Raw genomic sequence first — 19,396 nt, 5'->3', positions numbered from 1 at the left:
TTATGGGAGGTGGAGGGGGAAACAGTGGAACATTGGAAATGAGTTCAGATTTGGACACATTTTGAGTTCAAGATGTCTGTGGGACATGTGGGTGGAGATGCCCAGCAATCAGGTGGATATGGATATGGAGAATGAATATTTGCAAATCATCTGTAAACATATCTCCAAGGTAAGACAAAGTGGATCCACTATAGTCTCCCAGGGAACACATATAGCAACGATTCTCAGTCCCACCCTGGAAATACAGATTATGAGTGGGTAGTGGGAAAGAATCCCAGATTGAAAGGGCAAGGAACTTGAAGCAAGACCAGGAGAGATTAGCATCTCAGAATCCGAGAGCTTCAAAGAGGAAACAGCTAATAGGATGCATATAGGGTAATGCATCTGAAAGAGCTTTGTAAACAAGCTATCATTGGAAATACGTGTTTAGCTGATTTAAGCAGACAGCAAATGAAACTCATTTCCTGGCATCCCTAAGCTATCAGAGGATCATGGTAGAAGGAAGATGTCACCATCAATTATGATTTGCCCTGCTTGAATTTTATCTTGGACCTTCTTCCGTTTCCCATTCAGCATAAGCAGCCATGAGCAGCAATATTTTCTTACCCTGATTCTCAGGGAGCGTCTGGTCCCCAACAGAGGCCCATCTCTTGGGAGAAAGACTTGTTCTATTTTCCTTTTGTTCTCCACCCTTCCTTCCCGTGGCGCTCCGAAAGCCAGTTCTGCAGTGGGTGGGACGCTTCCCAAATGATAAATGGAACTTCAAGTCGCATTTTCACATAAAAAATAATGTTCTAAATGGTAGTTCTGGTCCCAGATGGGCCAATGTAAGCTTTTAAACCCGTAACAGTTTTATCGTCATCTAGCTCTGGCCGTGGGTCTCTTCTGAATTTGGGCCGGGAGCCTGAGTCCCCCGGCGCGAGGTGGCTGGACATCGCCCAGCCCAGGGTGCTGCGGTCGCCTAGGGACCGCCGGGGGCTGGAGGCGGCCCTGGCGCGCGCGGGCGGGCCCGAGCCGGGGCGGGGCCGGCGGGAGGCCGAGTCCTCCGCCCCGCGGCTATAAAGGCCGCGGGTGGGTGCGGGCTGCATGGCACTGGGAGCAGGTCTCTGGCTGTGCGCGCAGGTAAGGCCGGCGGTGGGCGAACCGCGCCGCGAGCCGCGGCGGCTCCGACCCCGGCGGGTGCGTGCGCTCGCGGGCAGCTGGCCCGGGCGCCCCCGCCCCGCCCCGGCCGCTGGGCCGCCTCCCCTCCAGCCCACCTCCCTCGCGCCCGCCCGCGCCCTGGGCCGGCCCCAGCTCTCCCTCGAGCCCTGGGGCGCGGGTGTCCTCCCGGGGCCCTGCCCGTCCCCGCACCGGAGGCCCCGGTCGCAGGCTTTCCGCTCCCCGGAGAGCCGGGCACAACCCGGCCTCCCTTGTTTACAACAAAGAGAAGGGGGAGAGCGGGCACTCCCCAGCCCCCGCCGACCGTGACCTCCATTCCCTCCGACCCTGACCACGGAAGGGAAGCCCTTGCAATTTAGGGAAAAGAAATTGCGCCTTGAAAGGAGGTTAAGGCCACCTCTAAATGGTCAGGGACATTCTGCTCCCAACGTAGGGGTCTAAATTTTGAACTTTAATAAACAGGACGGGGCTGAAACAAACATTTAAGTCCAAGTTTGGTGTGCGATTTAGTGTGTGTGTGTGGTGTGTGTTTAACTTTATTTTTATTGTTGAGGTGGTTGTAGATGGAGGTTTGGTTTTCCTGGGCCGGCTTGGGCTGTGCTCTTCATAGTCTGACAGCGGACTTCTAAAGAAACGTTAAATCCTGATTTGACCGGTTGGTTGAGAAGCAGGCTCTTCAAGGATCCTGGTAATGGGCCAGCTCACATGTTCCACTTCTCCCCTGAGTCGTAGGAACCGTGTCAAGGGAGAAATGACTCCTTGGCTGGCCCCATCCAGGCGCGGTCTCCCCAGGCCTGTGAGTCCAGGTCTGGTCTGAAATCCAAGTGCAGGCTCCAGGCCCTGTTGGGGACAGGGCTCATCGGCTGGCAGTAACCCGGTTAGGGAGCTGGGCAGCCACTGCTCGCCAGGGGACTTGGGCTCCTGGCCCAGGTTCAGAAAAGACCAATGGCCAGGGCAAGGGCTGGATTAAGACCTTTAAAAAAATCTTTGATTCTTGAGAGAATGTGGTCGATTTGTTGTTCCACTTATTTATGCATTCATTGGTTGACTCTTGTATGTGTGTTCTGACGGGGGTTTAAACCCACAACTTTGGTGTACTGTATCTGGACGAAGCTTTAACCAACCGAGCTACCAGGCCAGGGCTAGGTCCAGACTTTTAAAACATAAGAAATGGGAAGTTTATGGTGTCCTTCTATTGGTTGGGAGGGGGACACAATATGAAGCTCCAAGACTTATGATTTCTCCTTGTTTGTTTTTTTAAAATAGGTTTTTGGTTTTTGTTTTTAATTTCAGAGAGAGGATTGGAGAGGGAGAGGGAGAAACATCACTGATGAGAATCATTGATCCAGTGCCTCCTACACGCCCCCTGCTGGGGATCCAGCCGGTAACCCAGGCATGTGCCCTGACCAGGAATCCATCGTGACCTGGTTCATAGGTCCACACTCAGGTACTGAGCCAAGCTGGCTGGGCTGTTTTTTGTTTTTTTTAAATTATATTAAAATGTATTTCAAAACTCTTTTGTGCCCATGCCAAGCTCACATTGGGTCCTGGTGTCAGGTTTGTCCAGCCGTTCTGTTTACTGGTTTGATAATCCGAAGTGAACTACTTACTGTTATTTTCTTATCAGTAAAATCATAGAGCTTTACTTCATTAGATGTTATAAGGACCAAGTGAGATAATTCATGGGAAGGGCTCAGTTTGGCACCTGACATGTGGGACCAAAGGGTGGCTGTTAATATTTTGGGTACCCTTGTGAACCACTGCCTTCCTCTTCCCCACTGGGGACAGTTTACTCCCAGTTCTCCAAGGCAGGCACACAGGGCTCAGAATGTTAACTGAGGGAGGTGGCAAGGTCCCCCAAAATGTTGGGAAATTTATGACCCCAAAGCAAATACAAAGTTGTCTTACTGTGGACCAAATATGCTTGAGATTTGTGGCTTCTGTATTTTCAAAGTAGAAACAGGAGACTGCTGAACTCTCCTGTAAGAAAATATTCCATTAGGCTGAGTGGCTTGGAAGATAAAAGCCCAAATAAAATGGATTTTAGGGTGAGGAGAGCGGGTATCTAATGGAATTTATCTTTTACAGCTCCAAGTACAAGCTCTTAAAAAGGATCACATTAAAATTTCTGGGCCAGCCCTAGCAGGTTTGACTCAGTGGTTAGAGTGTCAGCCCGCAGACTGAAGAGTCCTCAGTTCAGTTCCAGCCAAGGGCATGTACCTTGGTTGCAGGCTTGATCCCGGGCCCCTGTCCAGGCATGTATGGGAGCCAACCAATCAATGTGTCTCTCTCCCTCTTTCCCCTCTCCCTTTTACTCTCTCTGAAAAGCAATGGAAAAAAGTCCTCAGATGAAGATTAAAAAAATGATGATAAAATTAAATTTCTGGGCCAGCTCTTGAAGAACCTCAACCAGACTGCCACATACAAACCCAAGCCTGGAAGTGCTTGAAGTTTTCCAAAGAAGAAGACATTTTTTGCCTATGCCCCATATCTTTGTGAAGTACCTTCATTAAATGATTTGCTCTGTGAAATATCTTAATTAAATGGTTGGCTCTGCAGTTATAATCTCCAAGAGCAGGGCCATGAGTAGACTCTCTGCAATGAGAGGCCCTCTGGAAAGCTAGGGACTTGACATCCTGGGACACATTTCAGAGAAGGCCCTTATAAGGGAAGCTGCAGGTTTGTGTAGTTTAGAGAGGTCTGAAGTGGTTGACTCCAGCAGTGGAAACTCAAAGTGGGAGGGGCTGTTCATTATGATGTGGTTTTCTGTTGATCTCTCCCTAGTGATAAGGCAAACCTCTAAAGCCCTTGATACTACTACTAGTCACCAGATAATGAATGTTAAGCTACTTGGCAGTTACCAGCTCCTGGTGAATAGACATTTTATCCATGCACTGTGGATTTACAACTAACTTGTTGCCTTGGGACAGGTAACTTTATCCCCTGGGGCTTCCATTAATTTCCTGTAAAGCAAGAACTTTGAGTTTTATCTTTGAGGACTCTGCTAGCTTTAATGTTCATCAGACTTTGAGGCCCCAGGCTCCCAGGAACAGTACTAGAGAGCTTAACTATGGTGAAGAACTCACACCTGGATTTAAATGTTGCTCTACCACATACCAGTTCTGAGGTTGGTGTATTAGTTTTTGATTGGTGCTGAAACAAGTCACCACAAATTTAGCATTTTAACACAAAAGTATTACTTTTCCGTGACCTCACCAGGTTCAAATCAACGTGTCAGCAGGGCAGGGTTCCTTTCTGGAGGCTCTGTGGGAGAATCTGCTTCCTTTCTCTTTTGGGTTATTAGCACAGTTACAGTCCTTATGGTTGGAGGACTGAAGTCCCATTTCCTGGCAGAGTATCAGTTGGGGACAATTCTTTTTATAGACCACCTATTTGCCTCAGCTGTGGCCCCTTCCTCTTCCTTAAAAATCAGCATTAGTAGGTGAAGTCCATCTCACTCTGAATCTCTTGTCTCTTCTGTTTTCATATATCTCTGCGACTGCTGCCTTCCTCTTAAATGTAGTCACCCAGGTAGTTACATTGGGCCCCACTGGATAATCCAGAATAATCTCTCTAACCTTAATGTCATTTACTAAGTTACTTGCCATAAGGTTGCCTGTATTCACAGGTACCTGGACATCTTTAGAGAAAAAAGACATTATTTATTCTACCTTCCACAGTTGTGTAAATTAATTCCCCTCCTTAACCCTTAGTTCCCTTTTCTTATAAATGGAGGCAGAGATTAAATTTGCAACACTGTATGAGGATTAAATGCAGGTAACATGTCAGAAGCATCTAGCAAAGCAACTGGCCGTAGTATGTGCTAACAAAATGGAAGTTGATGCAGGAAGGTGGGCTAGCCTACCTTGGTGGCATTTGGTGACAGTGGGCCCAGTGTAATCACATGGGCCCTTAAAAGGAGAAGAGGCCCCTAATTATTTAATCAGACCCTGCCCTTTCTGCTTCTCAACCTTTCCCTGGCCTTCATCAGCCAGTTCCTGAGCAGCAGATGACCTCTGAAGATGTAAGAGATGACATTTCTAACCTAGAAGAAGATGGGGCCTTATCCACCAAGAGCCCCGCCTGTCTGCCAGGCAGAAGTCCTGGCCTGCGGGACTCAGGAGAAGAGAATATGAAGCCCCCCTGGTACAGAGGAACTGTCACCTCCTTCTTTCAGGATGGGCTCAGGGAAGTAGGGTGGGGTTGGGAGATTTCCTAGATCTACTACTCATTGTTTAGACATTGATATAAACAACCAGGTGTCTAGAGAATTTTTATGAGTTTATTTGAGCCAAATTGATGACAATTGCCAGGAAGCAAAATCTCAATGGGTTGAGAAAATACTCCAGAGAATGGCAGTTTTACAGCTTATTTTATACATTAGAAACAAAGGAGGAGATGTAAGAGAGATTACACGAATGCGGTTCATTGGTGGTAGATTAGGGAGGCAGGAGAAAGTAAAACGGGGAAATCTCTGGGATTGGATTAAAAAGTAAAATGGAGAGAGACTTCTTTTACATTGGTGGGTACAGGGTAGTTAATAATTCACATTTATATTACATAGAAATGATATTCAGGGAACAAGATAATGGGGAATGGTTCTGTGGTCTCATGTTCTGATGTGGTGGGTGTACCCTGAGGGGTCTGGAAAAGGAGATTACTCTGCAATTCCAAAGGTATGTTATCTTAGATGCAAAAAAAACCCAAGACAGGCTCCCTTAAGGTAAAGATTGAACTTTGTCAAGGAAGCTACAGGCCCAGGACATGACTACCTGCCATGACCTGCTTTCAATTAGGAATTTTTATGTTCAGGTCATCTTATCTGGTTACTTTCTTTCTTTTAATTTTATTTTTGTTTAAAATATTACAGATGTCCCTTTTTCTCCCCAGTGATATCTGGTTACTTTCTGAGTTTGTAGGGCCTGCCATGTGGGCCTCCCTTGAGCTGGTCAGGTTTAATACAAGGCCCCTTTTCATCCATAGACAATTAAAAACCTCCCTGTGTCTTGATTTCCTTAGCAGACAAAGGGAGGGTTTGAGGCATTTCGGCCCTCCCCTCTTCTCCCCTGATGCCCACAGCTATATATCCAGGCATGAATGTAATGTGGACTCATCATTAAAGTTACCTGGAACTCCTTTTACTACCCCAGAGTGAACCAGGAGATGTCCCCATCATACTTGCTAAGGTGGGGAGCCAGAGCTTCCAGCACGCTAAGCCGTTGCCTCCTGTTCTGCTGCTGAACGCATGTTGGTGCTGTCCAGAGTCCCTCTTTTGATTGGCTGCCCTTAGTGGCGTGGCTTGGAGAAGTAACCTTTACTAGGCTCTGGTCAGCCAACAGCATTGGGTGGAATTGCAGCAGAGCAGGAATTGCAGTTGCTGTATTAAATACTTACCTCATATTCTCAATTGACCAAGCAGACTTTATGGGGAAAGCAGTGCTATTCCCACTGCATGGAGAAAGGGTCCACAGCTATTATAGGTTAGAGGTAGGGTGGGGCCCAGGTCATCCTGACTCTGGGCCCTGAGTGCCTTGAATCACTATAGCTGCCCCTCTCACTAGGATCGACAGCATTTCTTCAGTAAGCTGAGATCTAGGCAGGAGTGGGGACCAAGTGCTGCCCCACCTGAGAGCACCCCTTGGTTTATGGCGTGCCAGCCTGGTAGATTTCCTCTGCTTTCTTGGCCTGCTAGCTCCTTCCCCATGTCTCCTGAAGCTCCCTAAGCCTTCTAATTCTTGATTTCCGAGATAACTGGTCAGTAGTCTGTCATTTGTTGGTTCATGACAATTCTTTGTGTGTCTTCCTTCCAGATTCTGTAGATAATGGGAAGCAAAGGAAGATTCATCCTCGGGCTCTTGCTTATCCTGTCTGTCCTCTGTGATTCAGGTAAGTGGTCTGGAGGGACATGGATCTGGACTCTCTAGGCCCCTTTGGCCATACGCTTACTTTTCCTTAAGCCTAAGGAAGACTGAGCTGATGCCACTGGCCTCAGTCTGGCTTTGGTTCTTTTGCCTTCCAGTGTTACAGGCCCAGGGTTGTGTGACAACTCCTTCCTATGTTACAGCCTTGCCCACAGAGGAGCACCTTCCCAAATTACAGTTATTCTGGGTTACAGAGCTGCTTTTGGTGGGGAGGGGCAGAGGGGGTATGTACCACTCAGCAGCTTAAGTTTCACCTCTCTCACTACAAGCTGCTGGGGACACCGGTGGACACCATCTTTAGATTGCTGAGCTTAGTCCTGCTAAGGCTTCTCCTGGGCCATGATAAGGATGGTGATCATATTAACAGCAGTAGCAGCTAATGCTTATAGCATTTATGTGCCAATCACTATTCCAAACATTTCAGAGGTATTTACTTATTTAATCTTCATGTCTACCCCATGGAGTAGGTACTATTTTTATTGCCATTTTACAAGCGACAGGACTGGGGTCCAAAGAGATTAAATAGCTTGTAAACTATCCCACAGGAGTGGCATAGCCAGAATTTGAACCAAAACAGCCTGGCTTCTGAGCAACTGCTCTTAACTCCTTCACCACTGGGCTGCCCCTCCCTGGCTCCTGGAGGTGTTTGTGTATTTCTAAGTCTTAACCTCTGTAACTCTAGGAACACCTTGTGTGACTTGCTTTGCTTTCATCATAAGGATCAAGTGTCATTTTCTGCCTGTGTCATGTGGGTACTACCAGTTTTGGGGTGGGGGAACAGAGAAGGAAGTAGCAGTGCAGTGAGCAAAAGAAAAAAGGTATCTACCATGTTAGAGCATTTTTAACATATTAGTAGTTTTAGTAGCTGCCATATATTGAATGCCTATTACGTAGTAGGGACTGTGCCAAACCCTGTCTCATTTAATCCTTCCAGCCATCCCAAGAGGGGTTAGTGTTATTATACCCATTTTATAGTTGAGGAAACTGAAGCCCAAGGACACAGTTGAATATGCTCTCCCTTTCAGAGAAAAAAGAGAATTCGTGACTCCACTCCCTCCCTCCCTCCCTCCCTCCCCACCTCTGCTGATTCTAACCAGGGTAGGTTGTAATGTGGTTCACTTATGTTACGACACTACATTACTGTCTGAATTCTTCTACCCAGTGTATTTTCTGCAGTTAGAATAACCTGGTCATGCCCAATTTCCAGAAGTGTGTTTATGGAGTAGGCTTGTGTTGGGGGCCATCGGCTGTTCTATGACAGTCCCCTCCTCTGAGAGTCATCATCTGGAAGCAGGTTTTTCTACCCTGGATTAGTAGCAAAAATATTGAACAGTCGACTGCTGATTTATTGCTGGTCCCTGACCTGGGGTTTTCCCCCACAATCTGTGCTGTTTCCTCCTCTTTCCCACTTAAGATGATTAGAACAACATGGTTAAACCAAGCTTGGGTTTCAGAACTGGCGGCCTGGATTTGAGTCCCAGCTCTCCCACTTGGTAGCTGTGCGACTCCTGACACCTGAGTCTTAGTTTTCTCTTAAAAGATGATGACGGAGATCCCTGAGCCTGCCTCTTACAACAATTCTGTGAAGACTGAGAGCTTTGCACAGAGGTGCCCAAATATGTGAACACTGAATGAATGTGTTAGCTCTGAACAATTCTGCCCCACTAAAGTTCCCAGTGTTAGCTTTGGTTCCTCTGCTAAAGATTTGTCAAGAAGCCAAGTGAACTCTAGCTCTAGCCAGGAGAAAATCCACTGCTATGGGCAGCCTTTTCAAATGGCCCTCACAAAGAGCCAGGCAATACCTCCCTCTTCCATTCTTTTTTCTTCTGCATGTACACACAACTGGAGCAGAGAAGAGAATAGAAAAATTGCATCTTGTCCCTTCTCAGTGTGGGTCCCCTCTCATGCAGGTGTGACAAACACTTATTGCGGAGAAGAGGCAGAGGGGTATAACGGAGCCCTGCCCCAGGCATGACAGATTCTTATTACATGACAGAAGGCATGCAGCAGGAAGAGGGTCATCTCTAATTAGAAAAGGATGTGTCCACATGAGTCAGGAACATTGTCTTGCAGCTCTTACTTCTCTGCCTCTCCCCATAACAGATGTGAAATATGACCTATCTTTTTGTCACCATTGATAAAAACAGAGAAGTAAAATAATCCAGCAAAACCTGAAGTCTAACTAGCAAAAATGAACCCTAAGAACTTGAATGAGAGCAGAATCGATTTTTACATCAGAGAACCAGAGGCAGTTGGTGTCTGATGTACCCCGACTCTTGTGTTCGGTGTTACTGCCTGGCTGCCCCACCAGGATTTAAGGTGTACAGCTGATATATTTCCTTCAATTATGTATGCTTCTGGCAATGGGAGTAGCTTCAGTGATGACACCTTACCCCAGAAGTCATCAGACTTGTTCTGTAGAGGCCAGAGAGCCAATATTTGAGGCTTTGCAGGCCAAGAGACAAAATCAAGGATGTTTTTGTAGGCTTTTATATAAATAAGAGAAAATAAATTTCTACAGATTTTTAATTGACAAAATTTTGAAATGTTATAATTGAGTACAATTATTTGTAATACAGATCTACTGGGGGAAGAATGGAATTCTTTCTGGGAGAATAACATTTTACTTATTTGGGATTCAAAAATTAGCGTTCCTCCTCATCCAGTTGGTTGCAAGTGTTCATCTGTTAATGCTCTCTGTAGTGAGATTTTATGTACTTTATCTTTGAAAATGTCTTTTCTCACAGATAACTACTGCGAAATACTGATTATTAATCCATGAAAATGTGATTTCATAGAGCATATTTGTTGCTTGGAAGGCATTTATAGAATTCTGTTAGCTTATTCTCTTGATAGTGTTTCCTTTTAATATATCATTACATTGCAGATTAATCACTTCCAGTTGAAGTGATTAATTGAAGAGTTATATGGATTTTTAAATATGGAAATTTCCTTTGCACTTGTATCAGGGTCCAGAAAAAAAAACAGTGCTGCTGGAACTGTAGTTTGGGTTTGGAAAAATCTATGTGCTACAAGTGTGCGTGGGAATGGGAGCATGCTGACCTCTGCCCCACAGTCATGTAGCCAGAAGGGCAAGTCAGTGCAGGTCTACCAGATTCTGATGGGTTTTCTTCCTGATTCTAGGTCATAGCCTGAAGTGCTACAGCTGTCTCAATCCAGGTGGTGAGTGTACTGTCATCACCACCTGTTCGCCTAATTTGGATGCTTGCCTCTATGTCAAATCTGGTAAGTACTTTCCCCTTCCCTCTCTCCTAAGTGTAATGGGATGATGAAAGCCTGGGAAAAAAATTGTGCCACTTTACTCCTCATTAGACATCAGCAAGTAATAACCACCATTTAATAGCATCAGCTACATGTAGCACTAAGCATTTTTCATACATATTTAATTTAATGCTTCTCGCCTACCACTCAGGGTAATATCTTAGTCTCACTTGATAAATGAGGAAACTGAGGCCCATATTAAGCAACAGACTAAGGTCAAGTAAGCAACCCGGGATTTGAACATGGGAATCCATCTGTTCCGATACTTATTCTCTTAACAGCAGTGCTGCTGCCTCTCAGTCTTTTAAGAGCCTGTGTTCGAGTCTGAGCTCAGGGCTAGGAATGCAAAGATGAAGAAAGGAGACAGAATTATGACAGAGGCCTGTTTGTTAGCTGTCAGAAATGTAAAAGGGGAAGAGTGTTCCTGAGTGTGACAAAAGCAGCTACCAAGGTTTGGTGGCCTCAGAGAGCAGGGCACTCAGGGACACGGGGTGGGGGACTGCTAACATTGACAAGTCCTGTAAAACTGCATTTCCCACATTGGTCAGACTCTAGAATATCTACCCCCATAAATTTTACTAAAATAGGATTTAGGAAACAGTGGACAGAGGAAAGAAACCAGCAAAGGCATGCCCTCTGTTCTTGCTGGATGTGGTTCTGGATTGAATCTATGTGTGGAAATGATAACTGGTGAGAAATGGCCATTTCTGGGTCTTCTTAGTTAGGTAATGTGCAAGGACTCTCCCCCCGCCCACCGCCCCAGACTTACATCCCTGAGAGAGAAAAATAAAAACTCCTTTTGAGGTTATTTCACTCATATCCTCTACCACAAACTCTTCATGGTGGGAACATCAAGGAATGTTGAACAGATCAGGTAAATTCATGAAAGACTTGGGAAACCCACAGGTTCAGAAAAACCTGATAGTAAGGAAGAGAAGATCAATTTTCTGAGAAAGGAGATATCTTTCAGTAAGTAAGAACAAATTAGAATTATCCTGCCTGAAAAACAGGAATATCTGCTAATTTTGATATAAACTCCTGGATTGCAATTCAAGTTTCAAGCCCTCTATGCAAGGAACTTAATTCTTTAGGGGGATAGTTCCTTGGCCTCTGGAGTACCCTATTAATTCATCGTTAATGTAGGAAGCAGAGTAAGGCCCCCAAAGAGAACATAATCACTCACTTCATAAATATTTTAGCACCAGTTACATATGAGCACAGAGACCTGGTTCTTAACCTTGATCACCTGTGTCTCTTGGACCCCCCCATTACAAAAATGTAATTTGCAAATGAGAGAATAAAGGCAATATTTCGTGTAGAATAAGTACAAGATTACCAGTTTGGAGCTCTGAGCTCTGAGCTCTGAGCTCTGTCTTGCCACTGTAAGTTCTTTTTGCCTCTTTTTCATTTATGAAATGTATGTTAGATGGTAGAGATGGGGAGGAGAGGAAAGGAGGGAAATAGACTAGAGCCAAAATCTTTTTCCGACTCTCAAGTCCCATTGTTTCTTATCTTAATTATTAAGCTTTTATTTTAAATTTTTCCCAACTTTATTGAAGTAAAAATTGGGTATATTTAAGGTGTACCAGATGATGATTTGATATACATATACATTATGAAGTGATTACCACAATCTAATTAACACATGTCATCTCAGCTACCTTTTTTTCTGTGATAAAAACACTTAAGATCTATTCTCTTAGCAAACTTCAAGTATACAGTACAGTATTATTCACTGTAGTCACCATGCTGTACACTAGATCCCCAGAACTTATTCATCTTATAATGAATTGTTAAGCTTTTAAAAATGCTTAATGTAAACAATGAGGCACACTTATTAGAATGGCCAAAGTCCAGAACACTGACTTCACCAGTGTTGGCAAGGATGTGGAACAATAGGAACACTCATCTGTTGCTGGTGAAAATGGGAAATGGTACAGTGTGGCGTTTTTTTCAAAATAACTAAACATACTCTCACCATATGAGTCAGCAGTTGCATTTTTTGACATTTACCCAAATAAGCTGAAAACATATATGCCCACAGCGACCTGCACACAGATGTTTATAAATTTTATTTATAATTGTCAAAACTTGGAAGCAACCAGGATGTCCTTCAGTAGGTGAATGGATAAATAAACTGTGGGACATCCAGACAATAGACTAAAAGCAAATGAGTTATCAAGCCATAAAAAGGCATGAAGTACACTGAAATATATTTTAGTAAGTGAAAGAATCTAACCTGAAAAGGCTGCCTATCACATCATTCCAGCAATAGGACATTTTGGAAAAAGTAAGACTAAGGACACAATAAAAAGTCAGCGGTCGCCAGGGGTGAGCTGAAAAGGGGAGGGGTCATGTGGTGGAGCGCAGAGGATTTTTAGGGCAGTGAAACTGCTCTGTATGATACTCTAATGGTGGATACATGTCACACATTCATCAAACCCCTTAGAAGGGACAAGACCCAGAGTGAACCCAAGTGTAAATTATGGACTTTGGGTGGTAATGATGAGTCCATGTAGGTTCATCAGTTGGAACAAATGTACCATTCTGGTTTGGGATATTTATAGTGTGGGAAATTGTTTGGAGTGGGGTTGCCAGGGAGCTCTATGGGAACTGTACTTTCTGCTCAATTATGCTGTGAATCTAAAACTCCTCTCAAGAATAAACTCTACTTTTTAAAAGGTGATATGAATCTTAATTTTTTTCTTCTCATGAACATAAGTCCCCAAACTTAAGCTAGACATCTTGAAATAGAGATATTCTGATTTTACAGTAAGGCAAACATTAATAGAGCATCTAAGTCCCCCTCCAGCTGTGGAGACATCAGCCTGGGAGAGGCAGGGCACACTGTCATAAACACAAGTCAGACGCCAGGCATTGCATTAGAGAAGTCATTTAACTACTCTAGCCGCGCCCCCCGTCCTTACCCCCCAGCTGTAAAATGGGAATGCTTCTCTCCTGGGGTCAGTGAAGCACTAAGAGAAGAAAAGGGGTATAAGTGCTGTGCAGATTAAGTCTAGAAGAGAGAGAGGTGTTGGGTGTTAATTGAACCACTATTTGCTGGCATCCTGGCTAGGTCCTGGAAGTGTAAACCATGTACCTGGAGTCTGGCAGGAGCGTCTGATAACAGTACCAAGTGATCATTGCTGTAATGGCCTGCTGAACACAGGGCACACTAGGACGATTGTGCATTGTTGTTTGGTGAAGATAGACTCAAGCCAAATCTTCAAAGAGAGTGGGGAGGATGTGCCAAGCAGAGAGAGAAAACCTAATATTCCAGTGGTGGTGATTTAATCCACTTTTGTTTGGGTGATTCTGATAGTGTCTTTGGTGCGAAACTATCTTAAGGTTGTTATGCAAGTAAAATAATTCAAGTAAAGTGCTTGGCTCACTGCAGGACACATAGTAAGTGATTAATTGGTAGCAACTATTAATAAATTATACTCCCCAAACTGTTAGGCTTCCCTAATTAAAATTCTGCTAGCTTTAATGCTTTCTCAATTCCAATGCCTAATTACTGTTACATAAAGCAGTCACTTGAGCTATTCAACAGCATCATCTAATACAGTATTAGGAGCATACATTTAAATATTATGATCCAAGCCTGTAGAGCATTGGAACACTGTCAGGCCTCTGCCACTTAATCAAACCTCACTAAAATCCAGACTCATTTTGTTGTATAACATGTGGTCTCTCCTGGAAAATGTTCCATGTGCACTTGAAGATAATGTATATTCTGTTACTTTGGTGTGCAGTGCTCTAAAAATATCAATTAAATATATCAATTAAAATATCAATTAAAAATATCAATTAAATATATCTGGTCCAATGTAAGGCCACTGTTTCTTGTTGATCTTCTATCTGAATGATCTATCCATTAATGTCAATGGGTGTTAAAGTCCCCTACAATTACTGTAGTGCTGTAGATCTCTCCCTTTATTTCCATCAATATTTGCTTTATATATTTAGGTGCTCCTGTGTTGAGTGCATACAAGGGTAACATCCTATTGTTGGGCTGATCCCTTTATCATTATGTCCTTTATCTCCTATTATAGCCTCTGTTTGGACATCTGTTTTATCTGATATAAGCATTGCTACCCCAGCTTTTTTTTTTTCCATTTCCATTTGCATTAACTATTTTTTTTCATCTCTTTACTTTCAGTCTGTGTGTGTATTTTGATCTGAAGTGGGTCTCTTGTAGACAGTGTATGTATGGGTCTTATTTTCTTACCTGTTCATCCATCCTGCGCCTTTTGATTGGAGCACTTACTCTGTTTGCATTTAAAGTGATTATTGATAGGTACATAGTCATTACTATTTTATTCATACTTATGATCTTTTCTTTCTTCCTCCTCCTTATAGAGGCCCCTTTAAGATTTATAGTAGTAGTTTGACAGTGATGTTAGATTTTTCTTTTCTGGGAAGTTCTTTTTTTTCTTTCTCTTGGGCACCAGGACCAACAATCACCAGCTGCCTAAATACCAAAAAATTATGCCTCTGAAATCTCTTGATGTCGATTCTGCACATAGAGCAATCAAGCCGCCTTATGTGTGCCACCCATGACAGAAGCCATCTTTTCTGGGAAGTTCTTATTTCTCCTTTGATTCTAAATGATAGCCTTGGTGGGTAAAGTAGTCTTGGTTGTAGGTCCTTACTTTTCATCACTTTGAATATTTTGTGCCAGTCCATTTTGGCCTAAAATGTTTCTGTTGCGCAGTCTTATGGGAGCTCCCCTTGTAGGTAGCTGTTTTTCTCTTGCTGCCTTTTTAAAAAATATATCTTTATTGATTTCAGAGAGAGGAAAGGAGAGAGAGAGAGAAGCATCAATGATGAGTTATTGATCCTCTGCCTCCTGGATCGAGCCCGCAACCCGGGCATGTGCCCTGATCGAGAATCAAACCCCGATCACCTGGATTCTAGGTCAGTGCTCAACTGCTGAGCCATGCCCAGCCAGGCTCTCTTGCTGCTTTTAAGATTCTCTAGTTGTCTTTAACCTTTGACATTTTAGTTATGATGTGTCTTGGTGTGGGCCTCTTTGGGTTCATCTTGTTTGTGACTTTCTGCATTTCCTGGACTTGTATGTCTATTTCCTTTGCCAGGTTAGGGAAATTTTCAGTCGTTATTTCTTCAAATAGGTTTTCAATCCCTTGTTCGTTCTCTCTCTCTCTCTCTCTCTCTCTCTCCCTCCCCTCCTCCTCCTCCTCCTGATATCTCTATGATGCAAATGTTGGTATGCTTGATGCTATCCCAGAGGTCCCTTAAACTATCCTCATTCTTTTAAATTCTCTTTTCTTTTTGCTGTTACTATTCAGTGCTTTCGGCTACCTTGTCTCCCAAATCGCCGATTTGATCCTCTGCTTCATCTAATCTGCTGTTGATTCCCTGTAATGTAGTCCTTGTTTCAGTTAGCATATTCCTCATTTCTGACTGGTTCTTTTTTATGGTTTCTATGTCATTTTTTATGGTTACTATCTCTTTGTTGAAATTGTCACTGAGTTTATCTATTTTTCCGTAAGTTCATTGAGCATCCTTATAACCAGTGTTTTGAACTCTCTATCTAGTAGATTGTTTGCTTCCACTTAATTTAGTGCTTTTTCTGGAGTTTTTTCTTGTTATTTCATTTGGGACATGTTTATTTTTCTCATTTTGGCTGCTTTGTGTTTGTTTCTATGTATTAGGTAGATCTGCTACATCTCTCAGTCTTGGCAGGGTGGCCTTATGTAGTTGGTATTCCAGGAGGGCCCCTTGTGTGGGTTGTATGTCCCCTCCTGTTATAGTTGAGTCTTGGTTGCTGTTGGCACATCAGTGGGTGAGGTTAACCTCCAGGCTTCCTGGTTGTGAGGGTTGGCCACAACCACAGTGGACAAGCTGCTGTGAAGAGGCTGACCGCATGGAGCAGGATTCACTTTAGTAGGGTTTGGTAGCTGCCGAGACTACCTTTTGGGTATGCTATTTGTGGAGCTAAATGGGTGTTACTCTGTTGTAGTCTGAAGCCATCCACCAGGTGTATTGGTTCTAGGGCCTCTTGGGAGGGCTCCAGTGGGCTGTTTAAGAGAATGCCTGGGTTTCCAGCAGCCCTACTTCTTACCAGATGGAATCCCCGTGGATTTTCACAGCCAGATGTTATGGAGGCTCCTCTTCCCAGCACTGGTACTCCAGGCTGGGGGTCCTGGTGTGGGGCTGGGACCCCTCACTCCTCCTGGGGGACCTCTGCAGCTGAGATATCCCTCCCATTTCTCAACTGCCACATGTGGGTATGAGACCAGCCTGTTTCTCATCTCTGTCCCTCCTACCAGTCTCAACGTGGCTCCTTCTTTATATCTTTAGTTATAGGAACTCCATTCATCTAGTCTTCAGATAGTTCTCCAGGGTGTTTGTTCTGTAATTGAGTTGTAATTTTGATGTGGTTATGGGAAGAGGCAAGCACAGCATTTATATCCTCCACTATCTTGACCAGAATTTCTCCTTGTGGTTTTGATTTGTATTTTCCTAATGACTAATGATATTGAGCATCTTTTCATGCACTTATTGGCCATTTGTATCTCTTCTTTGGAGAAATATCCACATCCATTGCCCATTTTTAAATTGGGTGATTTGTCTTTTTATTGTTGGGTTGTAAGTATTTTATATATTCTGACTGGACTCTTAGGTCAGATATATGATTTGCATACATTTTCTCCCCTTTTGTGTATTTTTTATAGTGTTCTTTGAAGCACAAATGTTTTTAATTTTGATGAAGTTCAGTTCATTTTTCTGCATTTTTTAAAAAACTCGGGCTCTTTCACATCAACACCTGCAGGCCTATGTCATTACTATTTGTACAGAATATCATTGTATGGAACTCTACCATAATTTCTTCAAACACTTTTAAACTTAATGGGCTAGTTTTATAGTTTATTGCTGTTACAAATAGTACTGCAATGACTGTTTTGGGGAATATATCTTAACTTTTTTTTTACAAGTAATGTCATAGAGTAAAATCTAGAAGTGGACTTGCTGGATTAGTGTGGGCATGTGTTTAAAAATCTTGGTAAATCTCTTAAAACATCAGTATGATTGCCTTTTGCCTCCCCTCCACACACAATCTTACTGGCTCTGATGAGACTTTGGTTTTATGGAAAAGTTCCATCGTTTACTTAACTATGCCTCTTTACAACCCAACTGGGATGCACATTCTTGCCCAAATGTCTCTACTTCCGCCAGGTAAGTTCCAAGAAGTAGACTTGAGGGTTCAAAGGCAGGTACAGAACTTTACGCCCTTGTTTTCTTACTCTTGTGTGTGTTTCTCCCACAGAGACACAAACACTTTACCAGTGTTGGAAGTATGACAACTGCAATTTCACCTACATCTCACAGGCCTTATCAGAGTCGTCTCTACACTATGAATGCTGTCAGAAGGACAAGTGTAACAAAAGTGATGGGACGCGTATAACAGGGACCACACTTTTGCTGGTTACTCCGCTGCTTGCAGCATTCTGGACACTTCTTATCTAGATAAATACTAGAAGAGAGTCTAAACTCCCTGTCCCTCTCTATTCCTTATTTCCTTTGCTGCCACAAAAGCTTTATATATTCTAACTGGATCATGTTGGGAAAGACTAAAATTAGCTTGAGCAACTTGGATGAGGAGGAGACTCAGGAACTTGAAGACCAGTCCTATTTGCAGAGAAGGACCATCTGAAGGAAGAAATTTAAGAGTGAAGCACGTGTGATGTGAGTTAGGTTACATGCTTCTTCTCTGCTCTTTGACAGCTTGACTAGTTTCTTTGTAGTTGTCAGTTATTTCCCCTCATTCCTTGGATGTAGTTAAATAATATGATCAGTACTTTTGGAGGGCATGGGGCAGAAGGCTTCTTTTCAGCAATCTGTCTCACAGGGAATGCTTTCATCCTCTCGCTTTATGGCCCCTGGTTGCCCTGTAGGCATGGTGAATGTTCCAGATGTGGGCTGTCAGGGGCAAGGAGATTTGAAATGCAGAGTGATTGGAATAACTGTTATATTCTCAACTAGAAGGTGCCTGGCAGAGTAGGAGGTAAGCTTTCCAAGTGGCAGGGCATAGAAACACCAGGTTTGTCTTTAGAGAGGTACTAGTGGCTGAAATCTGAATTTTCTTCTGTCCCTAAATTTTGTATGGGCTTTGCTATCTTTCTCTAAAAAAACTTGACCACATAAATTAGTGGTGTGTTAAAACTATTCCCCTCCCTTTTTCATTGGAATGATGGCATATTTTTGCTTTGTTACATACAGTTCAAGACTAAATATTTGAACATTCTGTGCAATATGCGATTTATAGTATTGTTTGCTTATTTTAAGTATTATTAGTGGGAATCCACTTATATGTATTCCTGTTGTATGAATGCAATGGGAAGAGCCTCTGGGGTTGCAGTTGAGACCTTCTCATGTCATCATGAACAGCAACAGATCCGTAGGGATATGTTTCACCTGCTGACATCAAGCCTGTTGACTCGTAGCTGACGTAGCACAGATTGTGTGAAATTCATTTGTAAAGGCTATTAGCATACTCACAAATGTCGAGGCTTTCAGAAGCTCTACCCGTTTCCTAAAAAGTAACACCCCTTTTCAGGAGAGCAAAGTTTTGCATTTTTCTTGTGAGTGCTGGTGAATAAGTCTCAAGATCCAGTAGACTTAATGACCTTTATAGTCTTATAATCTCGGCTGCATCTAACAGAGCCTGACTTTTGCAGATGAGAGTGGGATTTCTTGATTAACGTTTTTTTTAAATGCCTTGACTATGTAATCTGTTAGATAAAGTGGAATCAATGTTGCCTTTTTGAAAATAAAATATAATCAAATGCATGAGTGTGGTCATTGGCCCAGAAGGACAGTGGCATGTGCAACATGCCCAGTGAAAGAACAGATCGTGGTCATGTTTCTTCTGTTGATGCCGTAGGCAAATGAAGACTTCTCATCCAAACCTAGCATTGCCTTGGTGCCGTGTTTCCTATTGGCTCAGTGTTTTTCCTTACATCATCTTTAATTCTGTTCCAAGACCAAATAGTAGGCGTGACTCCTTC

General features: G+C 43.4%; 1 protein-coding gene and 1 non-coding gene across 3 annotated transcripts; one reads left to right on the top strand and one right to left on the bottom strand.

Moving 5' to 3' along the window:
* Nucleotides 1-1,032: 1,032 nt before the first annotated feature.
* CD59 (CD59 molecule (CD59 blood group)) lies at nt 1,033-19,178 on the top strand. 2 transcript variants are annotated; one of them, XM_087821806.1, is made up of 4 exons: nt 1,033-1,122; nt 6,969-7,044; nt 10,224-10,325; nt 17,656-19,178. In XM_087821806.1, the coding sequence occupies exons 2-4, from the start codon at nt 6,981-6,983 to the stop codon at nt 17,853-17,855; spliced, it is 366 nt and encodes a 121-aa protein (XP_087677932.1). In that variant the 5' UTR covers nt 1,033-1,122; nt 6,969-6,980; the 3' UTR covers nt 17,856-19,178. The 2 variants fall into 2 exon arrangements, with proteins under 2 accessions (XP_087677932.1, XP_087677933.1); XM_087821807.1 differs by lacking the exon at nt 1,033-1,122 and adding an exon at nt 2,584-2,605.
* On the bottom strand, nt 14,805-14,938 carry LOC148092040 (U11 spliceosomal RNA). The gene has a single exon (XR_015715342.1). It is a non-coding gene; the product is annotated as a U11 spliceosomal RNA (small nuclear RNA).
* Nucleotides 19,179-19,396: the final 218 nt, after the last annotated feature.

Source organism: Miniopterus natalensis, chromosome 11 (genome assembly GCF_054644295.1).
Source record: "Miniopterus natalensis isolate mMinNat1 chromosome 11, mMinNat1.hap1, whole genome shotgun sequence".
In the NCBI taxonomy this organism is placed as follows: domain Eukaryota; kingdom Metazoa; phylum Chordata; class Mammalia; order Chiroptera; family Miniopteridae; genus Miniopterus; species Miniopterus natalensis.
Note: the sequence above shows the minus strand (reverse complement) of the source record. Positions and strands in the feature narration are given on the sequence as shown.

What these genes read in the sequence shown, in the direction of transcription:
- CD59 (XM_087821806.1), top strand. Translation starts at nt 6,981, where the DNA reads ATGGGAAGCAAAGGAAGATTCATCCTCGGGCTCTTGCTTATCCTGTCT. An exon ending in GTCTGTCCTCTGTGATTCAG is followed by an intron (nt 7,045 to 10,223) that starts GTAAGTGGTCTG and finishes TCCTGATTCTAG; the next exon opens with GTCATAGCCTGAAGTGCTAC. An exon ending in TTGCCTCTATGTCAAATCTG is followed by an intron (nt 10,326 to 17,655) that starts GTAAGTACTTTC and finishes TTTCTCCCACAG; the next exon opens with AGACACAAACACTTTACCAG.